The sequence below is a fragment of the Rhinopithecus roxellana genome, chromosome 19 (assembly GCF_007565055.1).
Source record: "Rhinopithecus roxellana isolate Shanxi Qingling chromosome 19, ASM756505v1, whole genome shotgun sequence".
Taxonomy (NCBI): Eukaryota; Metazoa; Chordata; class Mammalia; order Primates; family Cercopithecidae; genus Rhinopithecus; species Rhinopithecus roxellana.
Window position 1 is genome coordinate 10,747,149 of NC_044567.1, and position 19,513 is coordinate 10,766,661.

Below are 19,513 nucleotides of genomic sequence, written 5' to 3' on the forward strand. Positions count from 1 at the left end.
CTGGGTTTCGGGCCAAGTACTTATATTAGTGAAAGTCTGGGAAACATCACCACAGTCTAGCAAGGACTCCTTACCTGGAAGTTGGCTGAATGTCTTGGTCATGTTATCTTTGTTCCCCACTCTGCCTTTGGGGAGGATGTTTTCCATGGCTATCTGAGATGAGGCTTGGGTCTGGGTGGCCAGAGTTAGCAAATAAAAATACAGAATGGATACTTTTTTAGTGTAAGCATATCCCATGCAATATTTAGGACCTACTTGTACAAAAAATGATTTGTTCTTTACCTGAAACTCGAATTTAACAGGGTATCCTAAATTGTATCTGGCAATCCTCCGAAGAAGGAATACCGCTTATGGAGGTGTCTGTTTCCTGTTGGAGATGTCTAGTGATTGGCTTAAGTGTAGAACAGGGCTTCTCAACCTTGAATTCACATTAGAATCACTTACGAGAGCTTTAAAAAAGTTCAGTGCCAGGGCCTCACCTCCAAAGTCATGAATTTAATTGGACTGATGTGGGGCCCAGCATCAGTGATTTAAAAACTCCCCAGGAGATGTTAATGCACAGCCGAGTTTGAGAACCACTGTTGGTGTGCGGTCATAGGCTGTTTTGAGCCAGTATTAGGGTTTCAGAGGCAATGCAACTTTGTTCCAATTTTTGAAGACATCTGATCTAGTTATTTTTGGTTCATTCCATTGGATGGTTAATCATAAGCAGAAAATCTATCAGATACAGTTATTTCTAGAACTGGGTTTTTAACACGTCTCTTCCAGCACAGCACTGGGAGCTCTGTGGTCAGCCCTTCCACCGCCCACCGGTTCCCCGTTGTATTAACTCCACATTGCCCCCCTGCTGGTGAAACAATGCCACAGGCATGAAGGCCGCCCTCTTTAGCTCCCTGCCTCTGATGAATACAGCCGCACCTTCACGAAGAGCACAGCTGTTCATTGTGATGGTTAATGTTATGTGTCAGCTGGACTAAGCTAAGGGATACCCAGATAGCTGATAAACATCATTTCTGAGTGTGTCTGTGTGGTGTTACAGAAGAGATTAGCATCAGAAGACTAAAGAAGATCTGCCCTCACCAATGCAAGCAGGTATCATCCAATTCACTGAGGTCCCGAATAGAACAAAAAGGCCGAGGAAGGGTGACTTTGCTGTCTGCGTTTGAACTGGGACATCCATCTTCTCCTGCCTTCTGATGTCCATGCTCCTGATTCTTGAGTCTTCAGACTCAGACAGGGACTTGTACCATCACCTCCCCTTCCTGACCCCTTCTCAGGTTTGTGAACTTGGACCAGGACTGACAACTTCGTCTGTCCTGGTTCTCAGGCCTTTGGACCAAATCACACCACTGGCTTTCCTGGTTCTCCAGCTTGCAGATGGCAGGACTTCTTGGCTTCCATAATTGTGGGAGCCCAATTCCCCTAATAAATATCTCGGGGTATATATATATATAAACATTGGTATCCAATCTATATCTATAGATAGAAATAGTCTATTGTTTCTGTTTTTCTGGATAACTGACCAATACATTCATTTTATCATCAAGATAAATATTGACAAGGTGGGATCTGAGAAGGAGGTGGATTGGGCTGCTTCAGGACCTGCTTTCCTGTCCTGCCTAATCTCTCACCTCCTCATTTTTGCTGATATTAACATTAGCTTGGAGTGGAGAACTCTGCTCTTCTAGTCTGGAAGCTCTAGATCACTGGATTCTTAAATAGCTTGGTTTTCAGGCAGCAAGCAGAAAGTACACTTCTTTTTTTTTTTTTTTTTTTTTTTTTTTTTTTTTTTTGAGACAGAGTCTCGCTCTCTCGCCCGCCCAGGCTGGAGTACAGTGGCCGGACCTCAGCTCACTGCAAGCTCCGCCTCCCGGGTTTACGCCATTCTCCTGCCTCAGCCTCCCGAGTAGCTGGGACTACAGGTGCCCGCCACCTCGCCCGGCTAGTTTTTTGTATTTTTAGTAGAGACGGGGTTTCACTGTGTTAGCCAGGATGGTCTCGATCTCCTGACCTCGTGATCCGCCCGTCTCGGCCTCCCAAAGTGCTGGGATTACAGGCTTGAGCCACCGCGCCCGGCCGAAAGTACACTTCTTTAAAAAACTACTTTTCCCCCTTCTCTGCTATCAGATGAATCAGTTTCAAAGTAAGTTAATTTCTTCTTAATGGGCCTTACGAAGACTGATGCAAGAAATAGTCTCCAATACCCTGAATTTTCCGTTTTGATAAAACTTTGGCTCGAAGATGGCCTTAGAATATATAATAGGCCATGGGGATAACCGGCTGTTTTGCTAACTAGAGCTATCCCCACTGACTTTGACCTTAGCTACTGCCCTCAGCCAGTTCCACATTTGGGACCTATACTTACAACAGTGCAGTCCATGTTAGTTAGGGATGGTTTAAGTCACAGTGTCAGAAAAATAACTCAGTCTGGCTTAAATGATAAAAGGAATTTGTTAGTTCACATGACTGAAGCTCAAGAAATAGAATTAGTTGCAGGCAAAACTTGATTCAGTGGTCCTTGTTTCGCTGTAGACTATACATGTCTTTCTGAATTTCTGATCTCCCTACGTTTGAGAGCTCCATCCTAGAACGAAGTTACTATATTCATCCTACTTACTTTATTGGCAGAATAGCTTCCAGAAACTTCCAGAGCAAATTGGGAAGACAATGTCTGTATCTTCATATTTTGAGCCAAGAGCCTGAGTTCCACTTTTATTGGTCTGGCTGGCTTGGATTAAGAGCCCATCTCTTAACCCAGGGGTCAGCAACTATGGCCATTGGGCCCAATTAGGCCTACTACCTGTTTTTGTATGGCCTGCAAGCTAAGAAGTTTTTACATTTTAAGTGATTGAAAACACCCAAAAGAAGAATATTTTGAGAAATATGAAAATTGTATGAAATTTGAGTTTTAGTGTCCATAAAACAGTTTTATTGGAATGCAGTTGGGCTCATTTGTTTGTGTATTGCTTATAGCCCACAGTCTAGCAAGGGCTCCTTACCTGGAAGGAATCATATTTTCATATGACAAAGTAGAGCTGAGTAGTTGTGAAAGAGACTGTATAACCCACAAAACCTGAAATAGTTACTATTTGGTCCTTTACAGAGCAAGTTTGCCAACCTATATCTTAATTCATCTTTGTGGCCAGGGAAGTGGATTTACTGATTTGTTTGAGGTGACCAGTGTCTGTAATAAGCAATGCTGATGGGCTCAAAACCACACAGACTACCAGAGGGGTTGCTTTCCAAAGAATCATTTAAGGATAAAAGAGAAAGAAAGAGAGAAAGACGTTGGGACCCAACTGGTATCTACCAAATGTGTGTAACTTTCTCATATTAATTCTGTCTTGATATGTGCAGATGACCAATCCCCTGCCTGTGATTACATCATACCAGACATGTTCTTCCCAAACTGGGAGTTCAGTCCAGATTCTCCTGTTATATACCAGTTGTCTTAGGGATTTTCTTACTTTATTCAACATTGTACTCAATTTTTACATTAATAATACAGTAATAATATACCCCTTTGCCATTCTGTATTTTCCTGTATAATAATAATCATTATTGTTGTTATTATTATTTTTTGAGACAGGGTTTTGCTCTTGTCGCCCAGGCTGGAGTGCAATGGTATGATCTCAGCTCGCTGTCACCTTTGTCTCCTGGGTTCAAGTGATTCTCGTGCCTCAGCCTCCTGAGTAGCTGGGATTACAGGCACGCACCACCACCACGCCCAGCTGATTTTTGCATTTTTTAGTAGAGACGGGGTTTCACCATGTTTGCCAGGCTGGTCTTGAACTCCTGACCTCAGGTGATCTGCCCACCTTGGCCTCCCAAATTGCTGGGATTACAGGCGTGAGTCACTGTGCCTGGTCTTTCCTGAATTATTTTACTGCTTTTGTAAAAGGATTTAGATTGGGATACACCCTGTTGCCCCACAAATGATGGCTAGTTCCCAAATCCAAGACTAAGTTTTCATTATAGACTTTATATTCTAAACTAAGTCACTAACAACTGGGGCCAGACAATCCTTCCAGGGCATTGTGGACATAAGAAAAGGAAAGAAAGTGGCCAGCCTAGTGGGTTCCACCTTTGTGAAGGAGAGGTCATTACTTCTAACTGCTCTTGAAGCCTGGTGAAGGGGTCTCCAGAGGGTAACTTGTACAAACTGGAAGTGCCTGCAAACAAGGCAACTCATTTTCCAGTTGGATGTCAGCTTACACAGTGAACCTCATGATTTGCCTGAGCCAAAATGAGCAGGGGAGAAGAAAACAGGAGATAGGAACCAAAGCAGGGAAAAGGATTGCCGGAGGCTGCTCTCCCATCACATGGAATGAGCTTTCCATTGATCCTGCGGAAGGGAGCTTTCCATTGATCCTGCGGAAGGGAGCTGGGCTCAAGCCATCCTCCCATGACACTCTGCAGAGGTCGGGGGAATCACATGTCCCATTTTGTCTGGGAAATGACCCAGTTTATGCCAGTTGTGCCAACATAATTATTAACAGTATCCCCTTTGAGTCTTAAAGTGCTCATCCTACCAACAGGAGATCCACTGCTTAGCTGACAAGGATCTTACAGCAGTAGCTGGTGGGGTGGTCTCAGGGCTGCTGTCTACAAAGGCCCCTGGATGTGTGGGTAAGAAGGTGCTGAAAGGCAGTCTGCCCATCACCTGTAAGGTCCTTGCACTTGCAACGGGGCTAGGTGTGCTCCATGGTGCTTTTGTGTAACATGCTCAGTGGTGTCTTCCAGGCCAGCAAAGGCCCAGGTATGCTGCCAGTGGTGTGAGCAGAAGAGAGAGGGTAAAGATGTTGGGCCAGGGTGGGATCTTTCACCTAAGAAGCTATGCAGAGAGAGGACCCTCAGGAATGCCCATCTATCTGAGGAAAATATACATGCATTGCCCATAATTTCAATATTTTTTAAAAAGATGCAGGGATAACCTAGCAGTGGGGACAGGGACTACATCTAAAAGACATTAAAAGAATTTTTTTCTCTTTTAAAAACTAAAAAAAATTTCTTTTAGAGACAGGATCTTGCTTTGTCATCCAGGCTGGAGTACAGTGGTGTGATCACAGCTCACTGCAGACTAGAACTCCTAGGCTCAAGCCATCCTCCTGCCTCAGCCTCCTGAGTAGCTAGGACTATAGCTGCACACTACCATGCCTGCTAATTTAAATTTTTTTTTTTTTTGTAGAGACAGGGTCTCACTGTGTTGCCCAGGCTGGTCTCCAACTCCTGGCCTCAAGTGTTCCTCTGGCCCTGGCCTCCCAAAGCACTGGGATTATAGGTACAAACCACCACATCGGCAACATTTTCTCTTTATATTACCCCACACAGACCACCCCTCTTCCCAACATGCCAGAGGAGTTAAAAGGAGAAGGAGAGAGGGTGTCTCAGAACCAAACAAACACTTCCTCACACTCCAACTACCAGAGCCTGTTTTGCTGTGGTGGAGGGCAAGGAGAAAGGAAGAAGTAGAAATGTTATTTAAGTCAAATTTAAGATTAGAGCTCTAAACTGAAGGAATTTTAATAACTGGATGTGACCAAAACATGATGGAATCTGCCCAAGATGTTAAGGTGGAGCTGATGATTGGAGAAAAGTTAAGCATTTTATGTTTTTACTCTGTGACAGTGAGGATAGGGATAGGTTGTGCCTAGACAACAAACAAACCCCCAGCAGAATAACAAGGTAAAAGTTTTCCATTCACACAAAGTCTAATGTGGGCTAGATCACTGGTTCTCAAAATTTGGTTGCATCAGAATCCCCTGGTGGGCTTGTTTAAACACAGATTCCTGGGTTCCACCTGAGACTCTGTTTCTAAGATCTCGGGTAAAGCTCAAGATTCTGCCTTTCTAATGAGGTTTCAGGTGATGCCGATGCTGCTGACCCATGAACTACACTCTGAGCAGTACTGATTCTAGAGCAGCTCTCCTCCAGGTGGTGACTCAGGAATTCAGGCGCTTCCATCCTGTAGCTATAGATTCTGGAATGAGAAGGAAGACAGAAAAGGCATACTACTTTTAACTGTCTTGGTCCAGAAGTGACATGCTTCACTTAATCTTACAATTCATTGGCCAGAATTAGCCACAAGAGCCCAGTGCAAATGCCATGAAGGGGATCATGTGGACTATTTAGTGAACCCTACTTTGTCTGCCACTTCTGCTTAAAAAAGAGGTTAACCAGGGAAAGAGGCCCAGCCAATGTGAACTTGCAGCCTATTAGAATCTTTTGCTTTTCCTTTTCCCCTGATTATAATAGGCTGTCAGTTTACTATTCATCTAATATACGAAGGATTTATGCAATATTCATGTTGTTGAGATGTGAACTAAATCCTAGATCTATTTGAAATATTTGAAAGTTCATGGGCCAGTGGTGTCAGTCATCAGATGTTGAGAGCCCTTAGGGGAAAAAAGGATGAGACTCTATGGCTTCATCAAGGCAGAGGTTGCTACTGTCATGATTCCGGATAATGCCCCGACACTTGCCCTAGCTGGTTTGCTATGATGGGCTAGGGGAAGAGTATCTCAAAATTGGAAGGGATTATAAAATGTTGCATGAGAGAAGCTATTTATGCAGAGGGGTGTGTGTGTGTGTGTGTGTGTGTAGAGAGAGAGAGAGAGTCAAAATGTACTCTTTGGATCTAGACAGGACGTGTTTGTTGCCTTGATCTCTTGATACAATGGGTAACATAGCAGCAGCGAACATTCCTGAAGTTCTCTGAACTAAACTGAAATTTGCAAAGCTTGTCCCCTCAATGAAAGACCCAGAGCAAGTGGTTCAAGAGAACTAAGAGAGAACCAGTTTTTAGGGCAACGCCCCAGCTTCTCAAATCTTGGTTTTTGAATTAAAAATCACATACTCATACTTATGAAAATCAAACACAAAGAATGGAAAATGAAAAGCGGAGGTCCTCATTTCTTAAAAATCATGATTGCCAGGGAAATCACATTTAATAGGTTGGGATAGATCACATCAAATGTCCTTCTTGTGTTTGTGTAAATATATATAACTTTTACCAAAGCGAAATATTATTATATATACAGTTATATAATAAATATGTGGTAATAGAGATATTGGTATAGAGATACACATATGGAATGTATATTCTATATACATAGTTTTACATTAATATCTTAGATACCTTTCATTTCAGTATGTATGTCTACTTCATTCTTTTCAGTAATTTTCTGTTTATTATGTGGCTATACCATAATGGTTTACACTGTTCATCTTTTATAGAATTTATTTATATTGATTGTTTTACAAACAGAGTTGCAAACAACAGTGATGAGCCAACACTTTGCGTCTTTTTTTTTTTTTCTGAGACAGAGGCTCACTCTGCCACCCAGGCTGGAGTATGTTGGTGCCATCCCAGCCAGGCATGGTGGGAGGCAACCTCTGCCTCCTGGATTCAAGCGATTCTTCTGCCTCAGCCTCCCGAGTAGCTGAGATTACAGGTGCCTCCCACCTTGCCTGGCTAATTTTTGTATTTTAGTAGCGATGAGGTTTCACCGTGTTGGCCAGGCTGGCCACCGGGAAGCGATTGTAGCCGAGTTCTGCCCCTTATTGAAACCTACTCAATGTTCTCCTTCCCTAAGTAGGACAAGACCGTACCCTGTCTTTAAGGTTTATAGACTAGAAAGTGAAAACTCTTTTGGGACGAAAATCTTCCTGAACAGACAGCCCAGGGCATTTTGAAAATCCCTTAGGAAGTTTCCTGTTTCACTTAGGTACCTCTGTCCTTGGTCTTTGGTGATGTGGTTTGACCCCAGCCAGAAGTCAACAACAGCAAAACAGCAGCAGGACAAACACAGACTCGTGAGAGGAGACCCAGGAACAGGGGTCATTGTGAATGAAGAGGACGTGGGGGCCCAAGAGTGTGAGCAGAAGAGGACAGGGCTTGGGCACTCAGTCGCCAGCTGTGAGGTCTGAGCTGTGTCCCCTTATCTTAAGAGGTGAGCCCTGAGTCATGGGAAGATGGAAACCGGGGCTGATGAGAGAGGATGTTTTTAAGCACTGTGCTGTCTTGTTGACTCGCACATGCGAGGCGTTCTTGGTAGCCACAGGGCTCAGGGTATTTGCGAGAATAGTTCAAGTGCTCAGTTGTCTCAAGGCTGTTTATGGGGAAGTGGTTTCCACAGCGAGAGGAGGTGAGATATTGGTGTCACCCAGGACCACCTAGCTAGTTCTTCCTCACTAAAGCTCTGTAGTCATAGTTTCCCCTGGCAGAGCAGAAACTTCTGTGTTATCCCACAGCTGTTCTAACGGTGTAGACTTGACTTATGCAGTGATGCCAGGAGTCCTGAGCAGCAGAACCCAACTTAAACCACACGCAGATGGACAGAGCTGTATTAGCGAAGCCTGAGCTACTGAGCAATGAGAGTACAGCCAGGCTTTCAGACATCTGTTCATTCCAGGCTTTCAGACATCTGTTCATTCAAGAGAGATACATGCTAAGCAAAGGACCTAAAGATATGTTTAATATGGGTGCTGATATGCATCAGGAACCTTGAAATAAATGTTCTTAGCCTTTGGCCGAGAGGGTCCATGTCTAAGAATCTATTCTCTATAGAAATAAATTCAAATACGGGAAAAAAGAACAATGCATAAGTGTATTTGGTCCCCAGCATATTTATAGCAACTTAAAATTGGACCCAATTTAAATTGCCTATGATATGGAAATGGCTAAGAAAATTATGGGATCTTCCCTTGATTGGCTATTAAGCAGCCTTTACAAACAATGCAATGACATGAGAAATGCTTATGTTGTGATAAGTTTAAAAAACTCAAGATGCAAATCAGCTTATTTTAATTTTTGGGATTAACATTTGGGATGTGGTCAATTCCACATAATGTATTTTTGTGGGTGCAGTTCCCAGGAAAGAGGAGGAATAAAAACTGCAAGTATGAAGTGTCTCCTTCGCTTGCAGTCCCCTTGTCTATCTCCTGTGAAAAGACTCCCTTCTCTTCCTTAACATGGGCAATTTCTACTGAGGACTCATTGTTCTAAGACTTCTCTCATCTCCTCCTGCATCCTCAGTGGCTGATCTTTGGCTTGTATGAAAGAAGGTGGGTAGTGCTTGTGGCAGGGCCAGTTCTGTCTTCCTCAGTATGTTCTGGAGTGGGTATGTAGCCCCATTTTCTAGTGGTTACCATGACATCATGAAGAGCTTATGTTTCTTTTGTCTTAGACTTGGGCAATAGTCATTCATTGGGCAACAGGAAATAGCACAAGTCAGCATCTTGTTAAAAATAAAGTCATTTGGCTGGTCGCGGTGGCTCACGCCTGTAGTCCCAGCACTTTGGGAGGCCAAGGCGGGTGAAACACGAGGTCAGGAGATTGAAACCATCCTGGTTAACCTGGTGAAACTCCGTCTCTACTAAAAAGACAAAAAATTAGCCAGGCGTGGTGGTGGGAGCCTGTAGTCCCAGCTACTTGGGAGGCTGAGGCAGGAGAATGGCGTGTACCTGGTAGGTGGAGCTTGCAGTGAGCGGAGATCACACCACTGCACTCCAGCCTGAGCAACAGAGGGAGACTCTGTCTCAAAATAATAAAAATAAATAAACAAATAAACAAAAAATAAAGTCATTCAGGAAAGTGGATGACTAATAGTCTCTAATCTAGAGAGCACGGGAGAAGAAATGTTTATCACACACAAAGTATTAGTGCCTGTTATATCACCAAGACAAAACTAACAGGAAAAAGACAAACACATTATAGTGAAAACATGTGTTTCCTGACCAGCATCTATTCTGCACGTTTCCTGATGCCAGAAACTCGCATTTCCTCGGGGGATAACTCCCTTCCCCACAATTCTCAGGCTTTAAATTTATGTAAAATTCTTTAAACCCGAAGGTTCAAGTTATGTGCCTTGATTAACTTAAGCAAATCATTGAAACCCATCCCCATAGCCACAGCGATTGGTTAGGAATTGGGTTCCGAAGTCAGTCAAATCCGAAAGGGCCTAGTGATGCTTTTTCCAATGGGAACACAGACTCACTCTTTACGGCAGAAAATGAACAAGGATTCAATGTAACACTGGCAGGTACTGGCAGCCACCCAGGGCCTCTCACAGGAAAGGGAGATCAGAAAGAGAAACAAAGAGGACTCATGAGATACCACAGGGCTGCTGCGTCCAGCCTTGCCTGGAGCTACGGCCACCTCGATGCCCTGGAGTCTTGGAGCCACAAGGTGCATTTACTCAAAGCCTCTTTGAGTTGGATTTGCTTGTTTGCTCTCTGCCCGGAAACTGCCAGCATCCTGAGAGATACAGAGATCTGTATCTGTGCAGAGACACAGGGTCTGTTAAAAGTCACAGGCCCTGACTGAAGTGTGGAACTGGCTGAAACGAGAAAGTAGGAGGTGACTTGGTGAGGACCTTGTGAAATGAAAGTGAGTTTTAAGCCTTACATGCATCAGAATTACCTGGAGCCTTGTTAAAACACAGGTTGCTGGGCCCTGGTCCATTAAGAAAGGAAGGGGGGCTGAGAATGTGCATTGCTACCATGTTCCCAGGTGATACTCACCATGCTGTCCTGTCTGGGCACTACCTTTTGCAATCCCCATTACAAGGTATTGCACGTGCTGGTTGAACTATGGTCTGTCTTATTTTGGTGCTAAAAGCCTGTGTCAAATACCAAGGCTGCAGCATTAAGGAATTTGATAGAAAAGATTCTGAATATTGGAATTTAGTAGCTATGTATTACATCAGTAAAGTCCTTTAAGAAAGAGTTTAGGCTACTTTGAAATGGGTCCATCTGAAATTGAAAAAGAAGAAATGCAACCTGCTAAAAAGGCCCTTCCAGCCTGTTGACTGAGAATCCAGTAATCTGGAGACTTGAAGAGCTGTAAATGCAGAATTTTCTACTCTAAGATAAAGTTAGCACGAGCAGAGACAGGAAGATGAGAGACCTAACGAAGCCAAGGGTCAAATATTCATCACCTCCACATGGGCCCAGATGCAGGCAGAGGTCTCTTGCCAGCGGCTGGGAGGTCGGGGTGACAATGGTAGTGAGGTCTGTGCTAGAAAGTCCACATCCCCGGCCGGGTGCGGTGGCTCATGCCTGTAAGCCTAGCACTTTGGTAGGGCAATATGGGCAGATCACGAGGTCAAGAGTTAGAGACAAACCTGCCCAACATGGTGAAATGCCGTCTCTATTAAAAATACAAAAACTTAGCTGGGCTTGGTGGCAGGCACCTGTAATCTCAGCTACTTGGGAGGCCGAGGCAGGAGACTCCCTTGAACCTGCAAGGCAGAGGTTACAGTGAGCCGCGATCATGCCACTGCACTCCAGCTCAGGTGATAGTGGGAGACTCCATCTCAAAAAAAAAAAAAAAAAAAAGAAAAGAAAAAAGAAAAAGAAAGAAAAAAGAAAGTACACATCCCCAACCCCAGTTAAAATGCAAATGCGAACTATGTAGCTGACAACTTCTCTGCTTCTGGCTACCTGGCCCATGGAATTGATCAGAAACAAATAGTAGCCTACAGACATTAGAAGGCAGTCACATTGCCAAAGAAACCACAAGACTGGTTCCAAACAGTTGCTGATTACACAATACCGAAGGCAACCTCAGGCTAACTCACACAGACAGGAAGTCAGCAGCCTCCAGAAAGCAAATCCTCCACATTGCACATCTCAGATTGTCCATGGAGGACGTTCCCCCAGAGAAGAGAGCTAGGGACTGTCAGACTGGCTGAACTGCTTAAAAATGCAATTCCCATTCTCCCGTTCCCTAACAGGGGTCTTTGTTCAGCTTACTCTGTTTGTTCATAACATTGGTATTTAGGGAATGTCGGGCATGATTAAACTTTGTTTAGCTTTGGGTTTCTGGGCCTTGAGAAACAATTCAGTGCAGGCAAGGGTTGTACACACCTATATTCTCCTGAAAGCCCATAAAGAAGGAATGATGACACCTTCACTGCATCTATGGGGACAAAAGCTGCTCGTGTGTGTGTGTGTGTGTGTGTGTGTGTGTGTGTGTGTGAGAGAGAGAGAGAGAGAGAGAGAAAGAGAGAGAGAAAGAGAGAGAGAGAGAACAACCTTGTCAAAAGGGCATGTTTGTTGCTGTACCCTCATTATATGAAAGTCATCATGGCATCAAAATGCTGTAAACTAGGCTGAGCTCAATCCTCTCTGCATCAACTCAGAATCCTGACCAGAAAGTAGTTGCGATGGATAGAATATCACCCATCAAAGAATAGGGTACGGTAAGACCAGAGAGGTAAGCTAAGCAAGCTAATCAGAAAATAACTCAAAGTTTTAAAAGTGCAGAATATAAAAAGGAAAAACCCTCATTCCTAAAAAAAAAAAAAAGAAAAAAAGCCTCACCTCCTCAAAGAAACAACGGTTAGCTATTGGATGTGTATCTTTCAAATATTTGCCTATGTAAATATATATGTGTATGTGACTTTAAAAAATAAAACAAAACAGTATCCTTTACAGATAGTTCTGTAGCGTATATAGAGAATATATATTCATATACTGGATGTAAATAGATATGCCTTTTACAAATAATATTATGGACGCTTCCTACAGATATAGATGTGTGCTACTGTTTTTTTACTGACTGCAGAATGTTCCATTGATGGATGTCTTAATCCTCTACTGATTAATCCCCTAGTGATGACTGTTTACATTTCTTTGCTCTTTACCAACCATACTGCAAAGAATATCCTCATGTCTACATATTCTTATCTTTTGACAGTATTTCTATAAAGCAGATTCCTAGAAATAGGATCAGGTCAAATGGGATGTGGGTCACATAGTATGTGCATTTTAATATTTGCTAAGTAGGAGTATTTAATTATGCCTTAAAGAGTTTGAACCGTACAATTCTAAACATCTTTGGACACAAAAATTAGATTATTTTAAACAAAATGAAATAAGTATAGCTCTTAAAAATTAACACGTTTGGTTTTCACACAAATATTTTGAATTTCTCTTTCTTCTGCAAAAAGGACCGTAGCTTAGTGTGCATTTCTTGTATATATAATGCAAGCAATTCATCTAATAAATAACTTACCTTTCACAGCAAACCTATAGACAGCATCCTGATCCATACAGAATTTGGTTGTCTTTTCCTTCTCTAACATTAGCTATTTATTCTGTAGAGTGTAGATTCTAGAGAAATACTGTATAATACACCTGTTGCCATATGTGGATACTTAACAAATTTAGAAAACAGTGGTGAATTCTATTGACAGTGGCTCTTAGTCATTAACATGCTGTGGAACATCTCATGAGCTTGATAAAAAATATCAGTTCCCACGTCTACACCTAAAGATCCTGTTTAAGTGGCTTCAACAATCACTGCTCAAACACTCTATGTCAACTCAGAATCCTGACCAGAAAGTGGTTGCAATGGATAGAGTATCATCCGCTAAAGCATAGGGTAAGATTTGAGTATAGGTGGATCATGTTTCGGGAAATAACTTGGTCAGTGGTTAACAGCATAGTCTGTAGTTCAATAAAAGTCCAGTTTTGAAACGCAATTGACCTTTTACATGCTGTATAACCTCAACCAAGTTGCCTAACCTTTCTGAGCCCTGGGTTACTTTTCTGTCAAATGGAGGTATTAATAGTACCTAAGCTGTACTATTGCATTGGTAAGATTAAATGAACAATGCATAAAAAGCACTCAGAAGGAGTAAGCCTCAGCAATGTAAGTAATTGCTGTTAAAAGCTTGATTCATCATGAATATGCGCTACAGAGTGCTCTGCTTAATGGTGTCCATTCGAGGAGTAAATTCTCCTAGAGCATGCATATTACGATTTGAGTTATAACATATTCGTAGTTTCAATGTTCCAGAACTGTGCCTCCGTTGTAAAGTGGATAACTCTGCGGTAGCCCTCCCCATCTCTCCCAATTTCCCTCCATTTCACCTCTTCCTAATCTTTGCCTATGATTCCTCTTAACCAGTGATTTTGATTTGCCAGAAAAACAAAACCAAACTCAATACTGGTTTACCTTTTAAAAGAGCATCTTATTAGTTCCCCAGGCCGATCACAGCCCTGACCAAAAGCATCCGATACACATTGGTCAGTCTGGTGGCTTTGGTACCATGACTGCCTATGGCATGCAAATGACAGTCAGTTGTCACCAAACACAGTGTGAGGGAAGGGAGAGGGGACAGGGGAACTCTCAGAGCAAACAATCACAAACACACTGTGAAATCGAAAATAAATTACACAAAGTAAATAGTATAAATAAATTAAAATTTAAGTTAAAAAGAGTCCCACAGTGGCTGCTGAGCAACAACCAGTCCATAGAAGAGGTAGCTGTGGAGGTCACAGGGATGTTCCCAAGGCTCAGGCTCCCGCTCCCCACTGGGTCCACCGAGGTCACTGGGCCTCGAAGCTTCCGGACCCCTCAGGCACTCAGCTCCAGGTCGCTGACGTATTTCTGGACCCACTCCTCACTGGGGTCAGCACAGACCTGCCGGCCTCTCTTGGTTAGGAAGCTGTGGAGAAGGGAGGAAGGGTTAAGCACTGGGAAATCCAGCAGGGGAATCCTGGGCCCACCATGGCCCCTCCATCCCACTCTCTGTCCTGTGCAGCTCAGGGCCTGCTCCTCTCTCAGGGGGCCCTGCCTATCTCTGTCTAGAGAGCTTCTCTCAGGGACTCCGGGCGGGGGTGCTCTCAGAGGGTCCTGCTGCCTCCTTCTTCCTGTCCCTTTCCTCTGGGCTGGGGCAGCCCTTCCTGACTCTGTAACACCTGCCCCACTCCAGCCCCAAGTCAGGTCACACCTCGGAGCCCTGCTTCCTGTACCCCCGATAGGCTCCGGAAGACTGGGCCTTTCCAGGATGGCCTTCTGTCCTGTCTGTGCCCCCACCCCGACCCTCCCTACCTCCTTAGAGGTGAGCAGGAAGACTGGCACTTACATGACACCAGGCTTGGAGCACTGGCTGCTGGTCTCAAAGTAGTCAGCTATGAAATTCTGTGGAATCTGCCGGGAGATGTAGCTGAAGCAGCAGGAGGTCGGTGTGTCAGCAGCAACTGTAGAGAAAAGAGAATGAGCCCAAGTCAGAGCTCAGAAGAAAAGGCCAGGCAGCTTCTGATCCCCGAGCAGGTGAGGAAGGCAGGCTTGCTCAGACCAAGTGACTGGAAAGCATTTAGGCATTTTTGCTGAGAAATGTCTCTTTGTTTCTGTCTATTTTCTTCCTTCCCCTTGACTCTTCATACTGGGTTATCTGTTTCTCTGTGTGATCCAGATACCTGAACAGACTGTTCTCTTATCTCAGCTCTCTTCAGGGAATTTTGTTTGGTTCAAGTCATACCCCAGCCCAAGAGAACCCTTGAGCATCTCTCATAAGACATCCAAGGGACAGGGCTCCTGAGAGACCTAGGGTGAACTGGACAGTGAACAACAGACCCCAGTGGGAAGGAACCAGCCCTGGATTCTGCCTCTTGATAACTGATATGTTTCGAACCCTGTTTTTCTATCTGTGCAAGGGACTGTAACTCCTCTGCCCCTGCCTAGATTCTCATACCTGGAGACTAGGGGGCTAAGATCCCTTCTACAGATAAAAATAAAAGTCTTGAAAGCAAAGACCAAGATGTTTGGCAGCCCTTTAATAAATTCTCTTTTCTCTTGGGGGCTCTAAGGCCACAAGAAAAGACTGATGTGGTCTAACCATGGCCAGAGAGTGGTGATACCCACAATGAAACTCGGACTCACATGTTGCCGAGATCTGGTTGCAGAGAGCCACGGTGCAGAGGAGGACAGCAAGGGCAGCAGTGGAGACCTGCATGATTCTGAGCAGGTGATGGAATGTAGGCTCGAGTGTCAGCAGAACCAAGAAGGGACTGACTACTCTCTGCTGCCTGTGTCCTCCTGAAGTCTGAAGCCATCTCTCCTTCTCTTTATAGGCAGCCCTGGCGGATGGGGAAATGGAATCTGGGGGTGAGGAGGAAAATTTTTAAACATAGTGATGCTGTCATGCTGAGTGTTGCACAACTCAGGGTCCCCGGTGACCACAGGAGCTCAGGATATCCAAGAATAGCATCTCTGAGCGATTCTCTAACTCTCAGCTCTCAACTCATGACTGGTCTAGCTTCATGGGGAAATGGTTTCTCCTGTGAGTGTGAAGAGGAGTGTGTGTCAACCCAAAGCTATTCTTAGCTGGTCCTTTCTCATAAGAACTGGTCTATGCATGAACTCTCCAGCCCCAGTCCTTCCCACAGAGTTGCAATTCTGCTTCCTCAGCTGCTATAACCACAGGGGTAGGGTTGATGGGCTGATGCTGTGGAGGGCTGCACAGCCCTTCCTCCTCCCAGAGGCAAGGAACTGAATGAAAGCTGAGGAATAGAAAGCTGGAGGTCACGTTTCAGTCATTTGTCTATTTATTAGTCTCGGAGTGACTAGGGCGCTGTGTTAAATGCTAGTTGTGGATCATAAAAATACTTGAGAGGTGGGTGTCAATATATCAGGTGCCTAGAAATATTCATAGCCATTAATCTAGAAAAAACATTTCTAGGAAAGAGTTCTGTGGAAACAACCCAAATATGGAGTCATCTTCAAACATGAAGACACCTGACCCAGCATCATTTATAACTCTAAATTCAGCAAAGCTAATTTCTCTCCATCAGGGGATGATAAATTATCCACTAGATCATTTATTATTAAGTCTCTAAAAAGAATGAAGTGGCAGAAATACACTTATAACATCAGTGGTTTAAAAAAGCAAGATACGACGTTATACAAATTCTACAAACTTTGAAGAATTGTACAAATATATTTATATATATATTTGTACTATATATGCATATATTTGTACATATACACATATATTTGTACATATACACATATATTTGTACATATATATATATATATATATATATATATATATATATACATATACTCACTCCTTGCCAACCCTAGGCATGGAAAAAATACAAAGGTTTGGAAATACAAACCTTGAAGAATGAACAGTGCTTATATGTGTGTGATACGTACCTGGGTGGTTTATTTTCTTATTTTTTTCTTTTTCTGAATTTTTCTCATTTTACTTAGTGAGACTTTATTACCTTCTTGATCAGCCCACAAATTCATGAACTAATTTTGTTTTAAAACATTTCCAGCATCACTGGTTGAAAAGTGGATTGTGGTCAGTTGTTTAATCTGAAATAAATTATTGATAAATACGCTAAAGTTTCTGTTCAATGGCCTTTGCCAAAATGAAGTCTTGATTTTCCATTTCTTTGAACCATTTTAAGGATCCTATACTATGCTTACATAAATCGTGTCAAACTGAAGCAAGGTTTTCCTTATTCTTTTCAATACATAATTTCAGTGGTGTGGAAGGGTCTCTACTTTCTCAGCTAGATTATATGCTTTTTTTTTTCTTTTCTGTACTTTGTTATTTTATGCTTTCACAATCAATCAGCATACCTCATTTTATAATGAGAAATAGATTTAGTTGGTTTTAATGATCTTTGTTTCTGAGATGCCTCTGGTCTCGTGGGGGCAGGTAGAGTATGTGAACAGGTAATAGTAGCACTTAGTAGAAAGTGCTAAGACTCCTCATAGAAAAAGAAGGGAAATCTCAGAACCCCACAAGGGGAAGAAGTGACCTTCCACCAGAGGGTTGGGGAAGGCTTCATGGAAGGGATGGAACTTTAGTTGTGTCTGGATAACTGCCCGGGATTTAGGCATCTATAGATGGGTGGGCAGCGGAGGCCCAGCTGAGGTAGAGTCCTGGGTGTGACATTGTGGGCTCAGAGGAAAGAGGGGGTGCTTCAGTGGAGCTGCAGAGTGGTGGCCGAATATGGACGATAAAGCTAAATTGGGACCAAACCAGGACAGGCCTTGAATTCCCCCAAAGGGGCTAGAGTTGATATGTCTGATGCTGGAGAACAATGGAGGACAGAAGCCAAGTAGGACCACGCCTTTGGAATTCTGTCCTTTCTGTCTGTAGAGTTAGGTCTTTTAATACACATGAGCTCTGTTTCCATCCTACCCCAATGATGGCTAATGCCAGTCCTGAGGGAGAAGAAGCAGAGGCAAGATCAGGGGCTGTGGTAGGTTTCACATGAGCTTTGGCATCCACGTATCTTCCCCTATTGCTACCAATTCCAAATAAAGGTATCTCTGCCACTTGTTTCATTAGAAACCTACATCACAGCAATGCCTGCTTCTCACCCCACCCTCTGCCTCCCAGCTCTCGGTTGATACCCCGAATTGCATTCCCTCACTCACTTCTTAGGGGAACCCCCTCCATACTCGTGATTCCGTTTCTGAGAGCTGGCTTCTGTGAGTTGCAGAGGGCGAGAAAAGGAAATGGAAACTGCTGAATCAGTCAGTGTTCTGGTTAGGGGTGTCCTCTGTCTCTGTGATTACTGCACAGTGTGTTATATTAGTTATCTATGTAATTTGCTCTTCAAAAATCTAGACCACGTCCAGTTGATTTTATTTTAGTTTCTTTTTCTCAAGAAATTTACAGTTTAATGAAGGCAATGTGGGAGTTTGGAAACAAACTTTTATTTTGTGCTAATGATAGATTAGCAACTACACAAATTTTAGTTCACAATAAGTAATATTTACTGAGAGACCACCATGCGCCAGTTTCCACAATAGGGATTTACGTGTTTGAGCTGTTACTCTTCAAAACAGCCCCATGATTTAGTCACCATTATACTTTCTCAGTTGAACAGGTGAAGAAACCAAAGTAAATAGAGGTTAAGCAATTTTCCTAAGGCCATAAAGCTGATGACTAGCAGAGCAGGGATTCAAATCCAGGTAGTCTGACTCTAGGTACCGCATGCTACACGTCCTGTACCACAACTTATTATATTTGATCCTCACAACAATCCTATAATGGCAGATTTTTTAGAGTGTCTTCTCAGATCATAAACCAACTTCAGACCATGTCTTGTTGGTTGATTTAAACCAAATCCTAGCACATGATGGTTATAACACGATAAGCCTCCAGACCTAGTCTCTATCTCTTATTATTGTGGTCTTTATGATAAAGGTGATTTATTGAATATATAATTCTATTTCAGTGTTTATATATTTGTAAGACTTTCCCTATCAATCCCCAAACCAGGAAATATATCCCTTTACCATGTGTTTTTGCTTGGAGTGAAATATGGTCGCATGCATAGCATGTGCTTAATTTATATACCTTGAACGAACAATGTAAAGGAGATGTAGGACGGGGTTGAGTTGGGAGGGTCTTAGACATTTTCTAGGTGGTAAATTGATGTTCCCAGTTGAAATGACGTAGCCAGGGTCATACAGATGGAATTGGTCAGTTTTATATTCTACTGTCAGTGTTAGTTACCAGTGTATCTCTGGTGATAATCACAATGCCTGACATATAGTGAAGCATAATATCTATTTGATGAATAAATAAATCACTGATTTGACTAACAATATGTGTTATGCCTGAACTCTCACTATGGAGTTGAAATACTAATGGGTAGGGTAGGATAAGAAAGGCCATGGTGAGTGGGAGTGGGGAGAGGATCAGGAAAAATAACTAATGGGTACTAGGCTTAATACCTGGGTGAT

General features: G+C 43.1%; 1 protein-coding gene across 1 annotated transcript; it reads right to left on the minus strand.

Annotated features, from left to right (window-relative positions):
- Positions 1-13,970: 13,970 nt before the first annotated feature.
- On the minus strand, positions 13,971-15,959 carry LOC115894723 (C-C motif chemokine 3). Its single transcript, XM_030922547.1, has 3 exons — positions 15,677-15,959; positions 14,880-14,994; positions 13,971-14,459 (listed from the first exon to the last, which is right to left on the minus strand). The coding sequence occupies exons 1-3, from the start codon at positions 15,747-15,749 to the stop codon at positions 14,369-14,371; spliced, it is 279 nt and encodes a 92-aa protein (XP_030778407.1). The 5' UTR covers positions 15,750-15,959; the 3' UTR covers positions 13,971-14,368.
- Between the last annotated feature and the right edge of the window lie 3,554 nt (positions 15,960-19,513).

Excerpts from the sequence above, each read along its gene's own strand:
- LOC115894723 (XM_030922547.1), bottom strand. The coding sequence starts at position 15,749 with ATGCAGGTCTCCACTGCTGCCCTTGCTGTCCTCCTCTGCACCGTGGCT. Across the intron at positions 14,995-15,676 it reads CAACCAGATCTCGGCAACAT|TTGCTGCTGACACACCGACC; the intron begins GTGAGTCCGAGT and ends TTTTCTCTACAG. Across the intron at positions 14,460-14,879 it reads TGCTCCAAGCCTGGTGTCAT|CTTCCTAACCAAGAGAGGCC; the intron begins GTAAGTGCCAGT and ends CCTTCTCCACAG.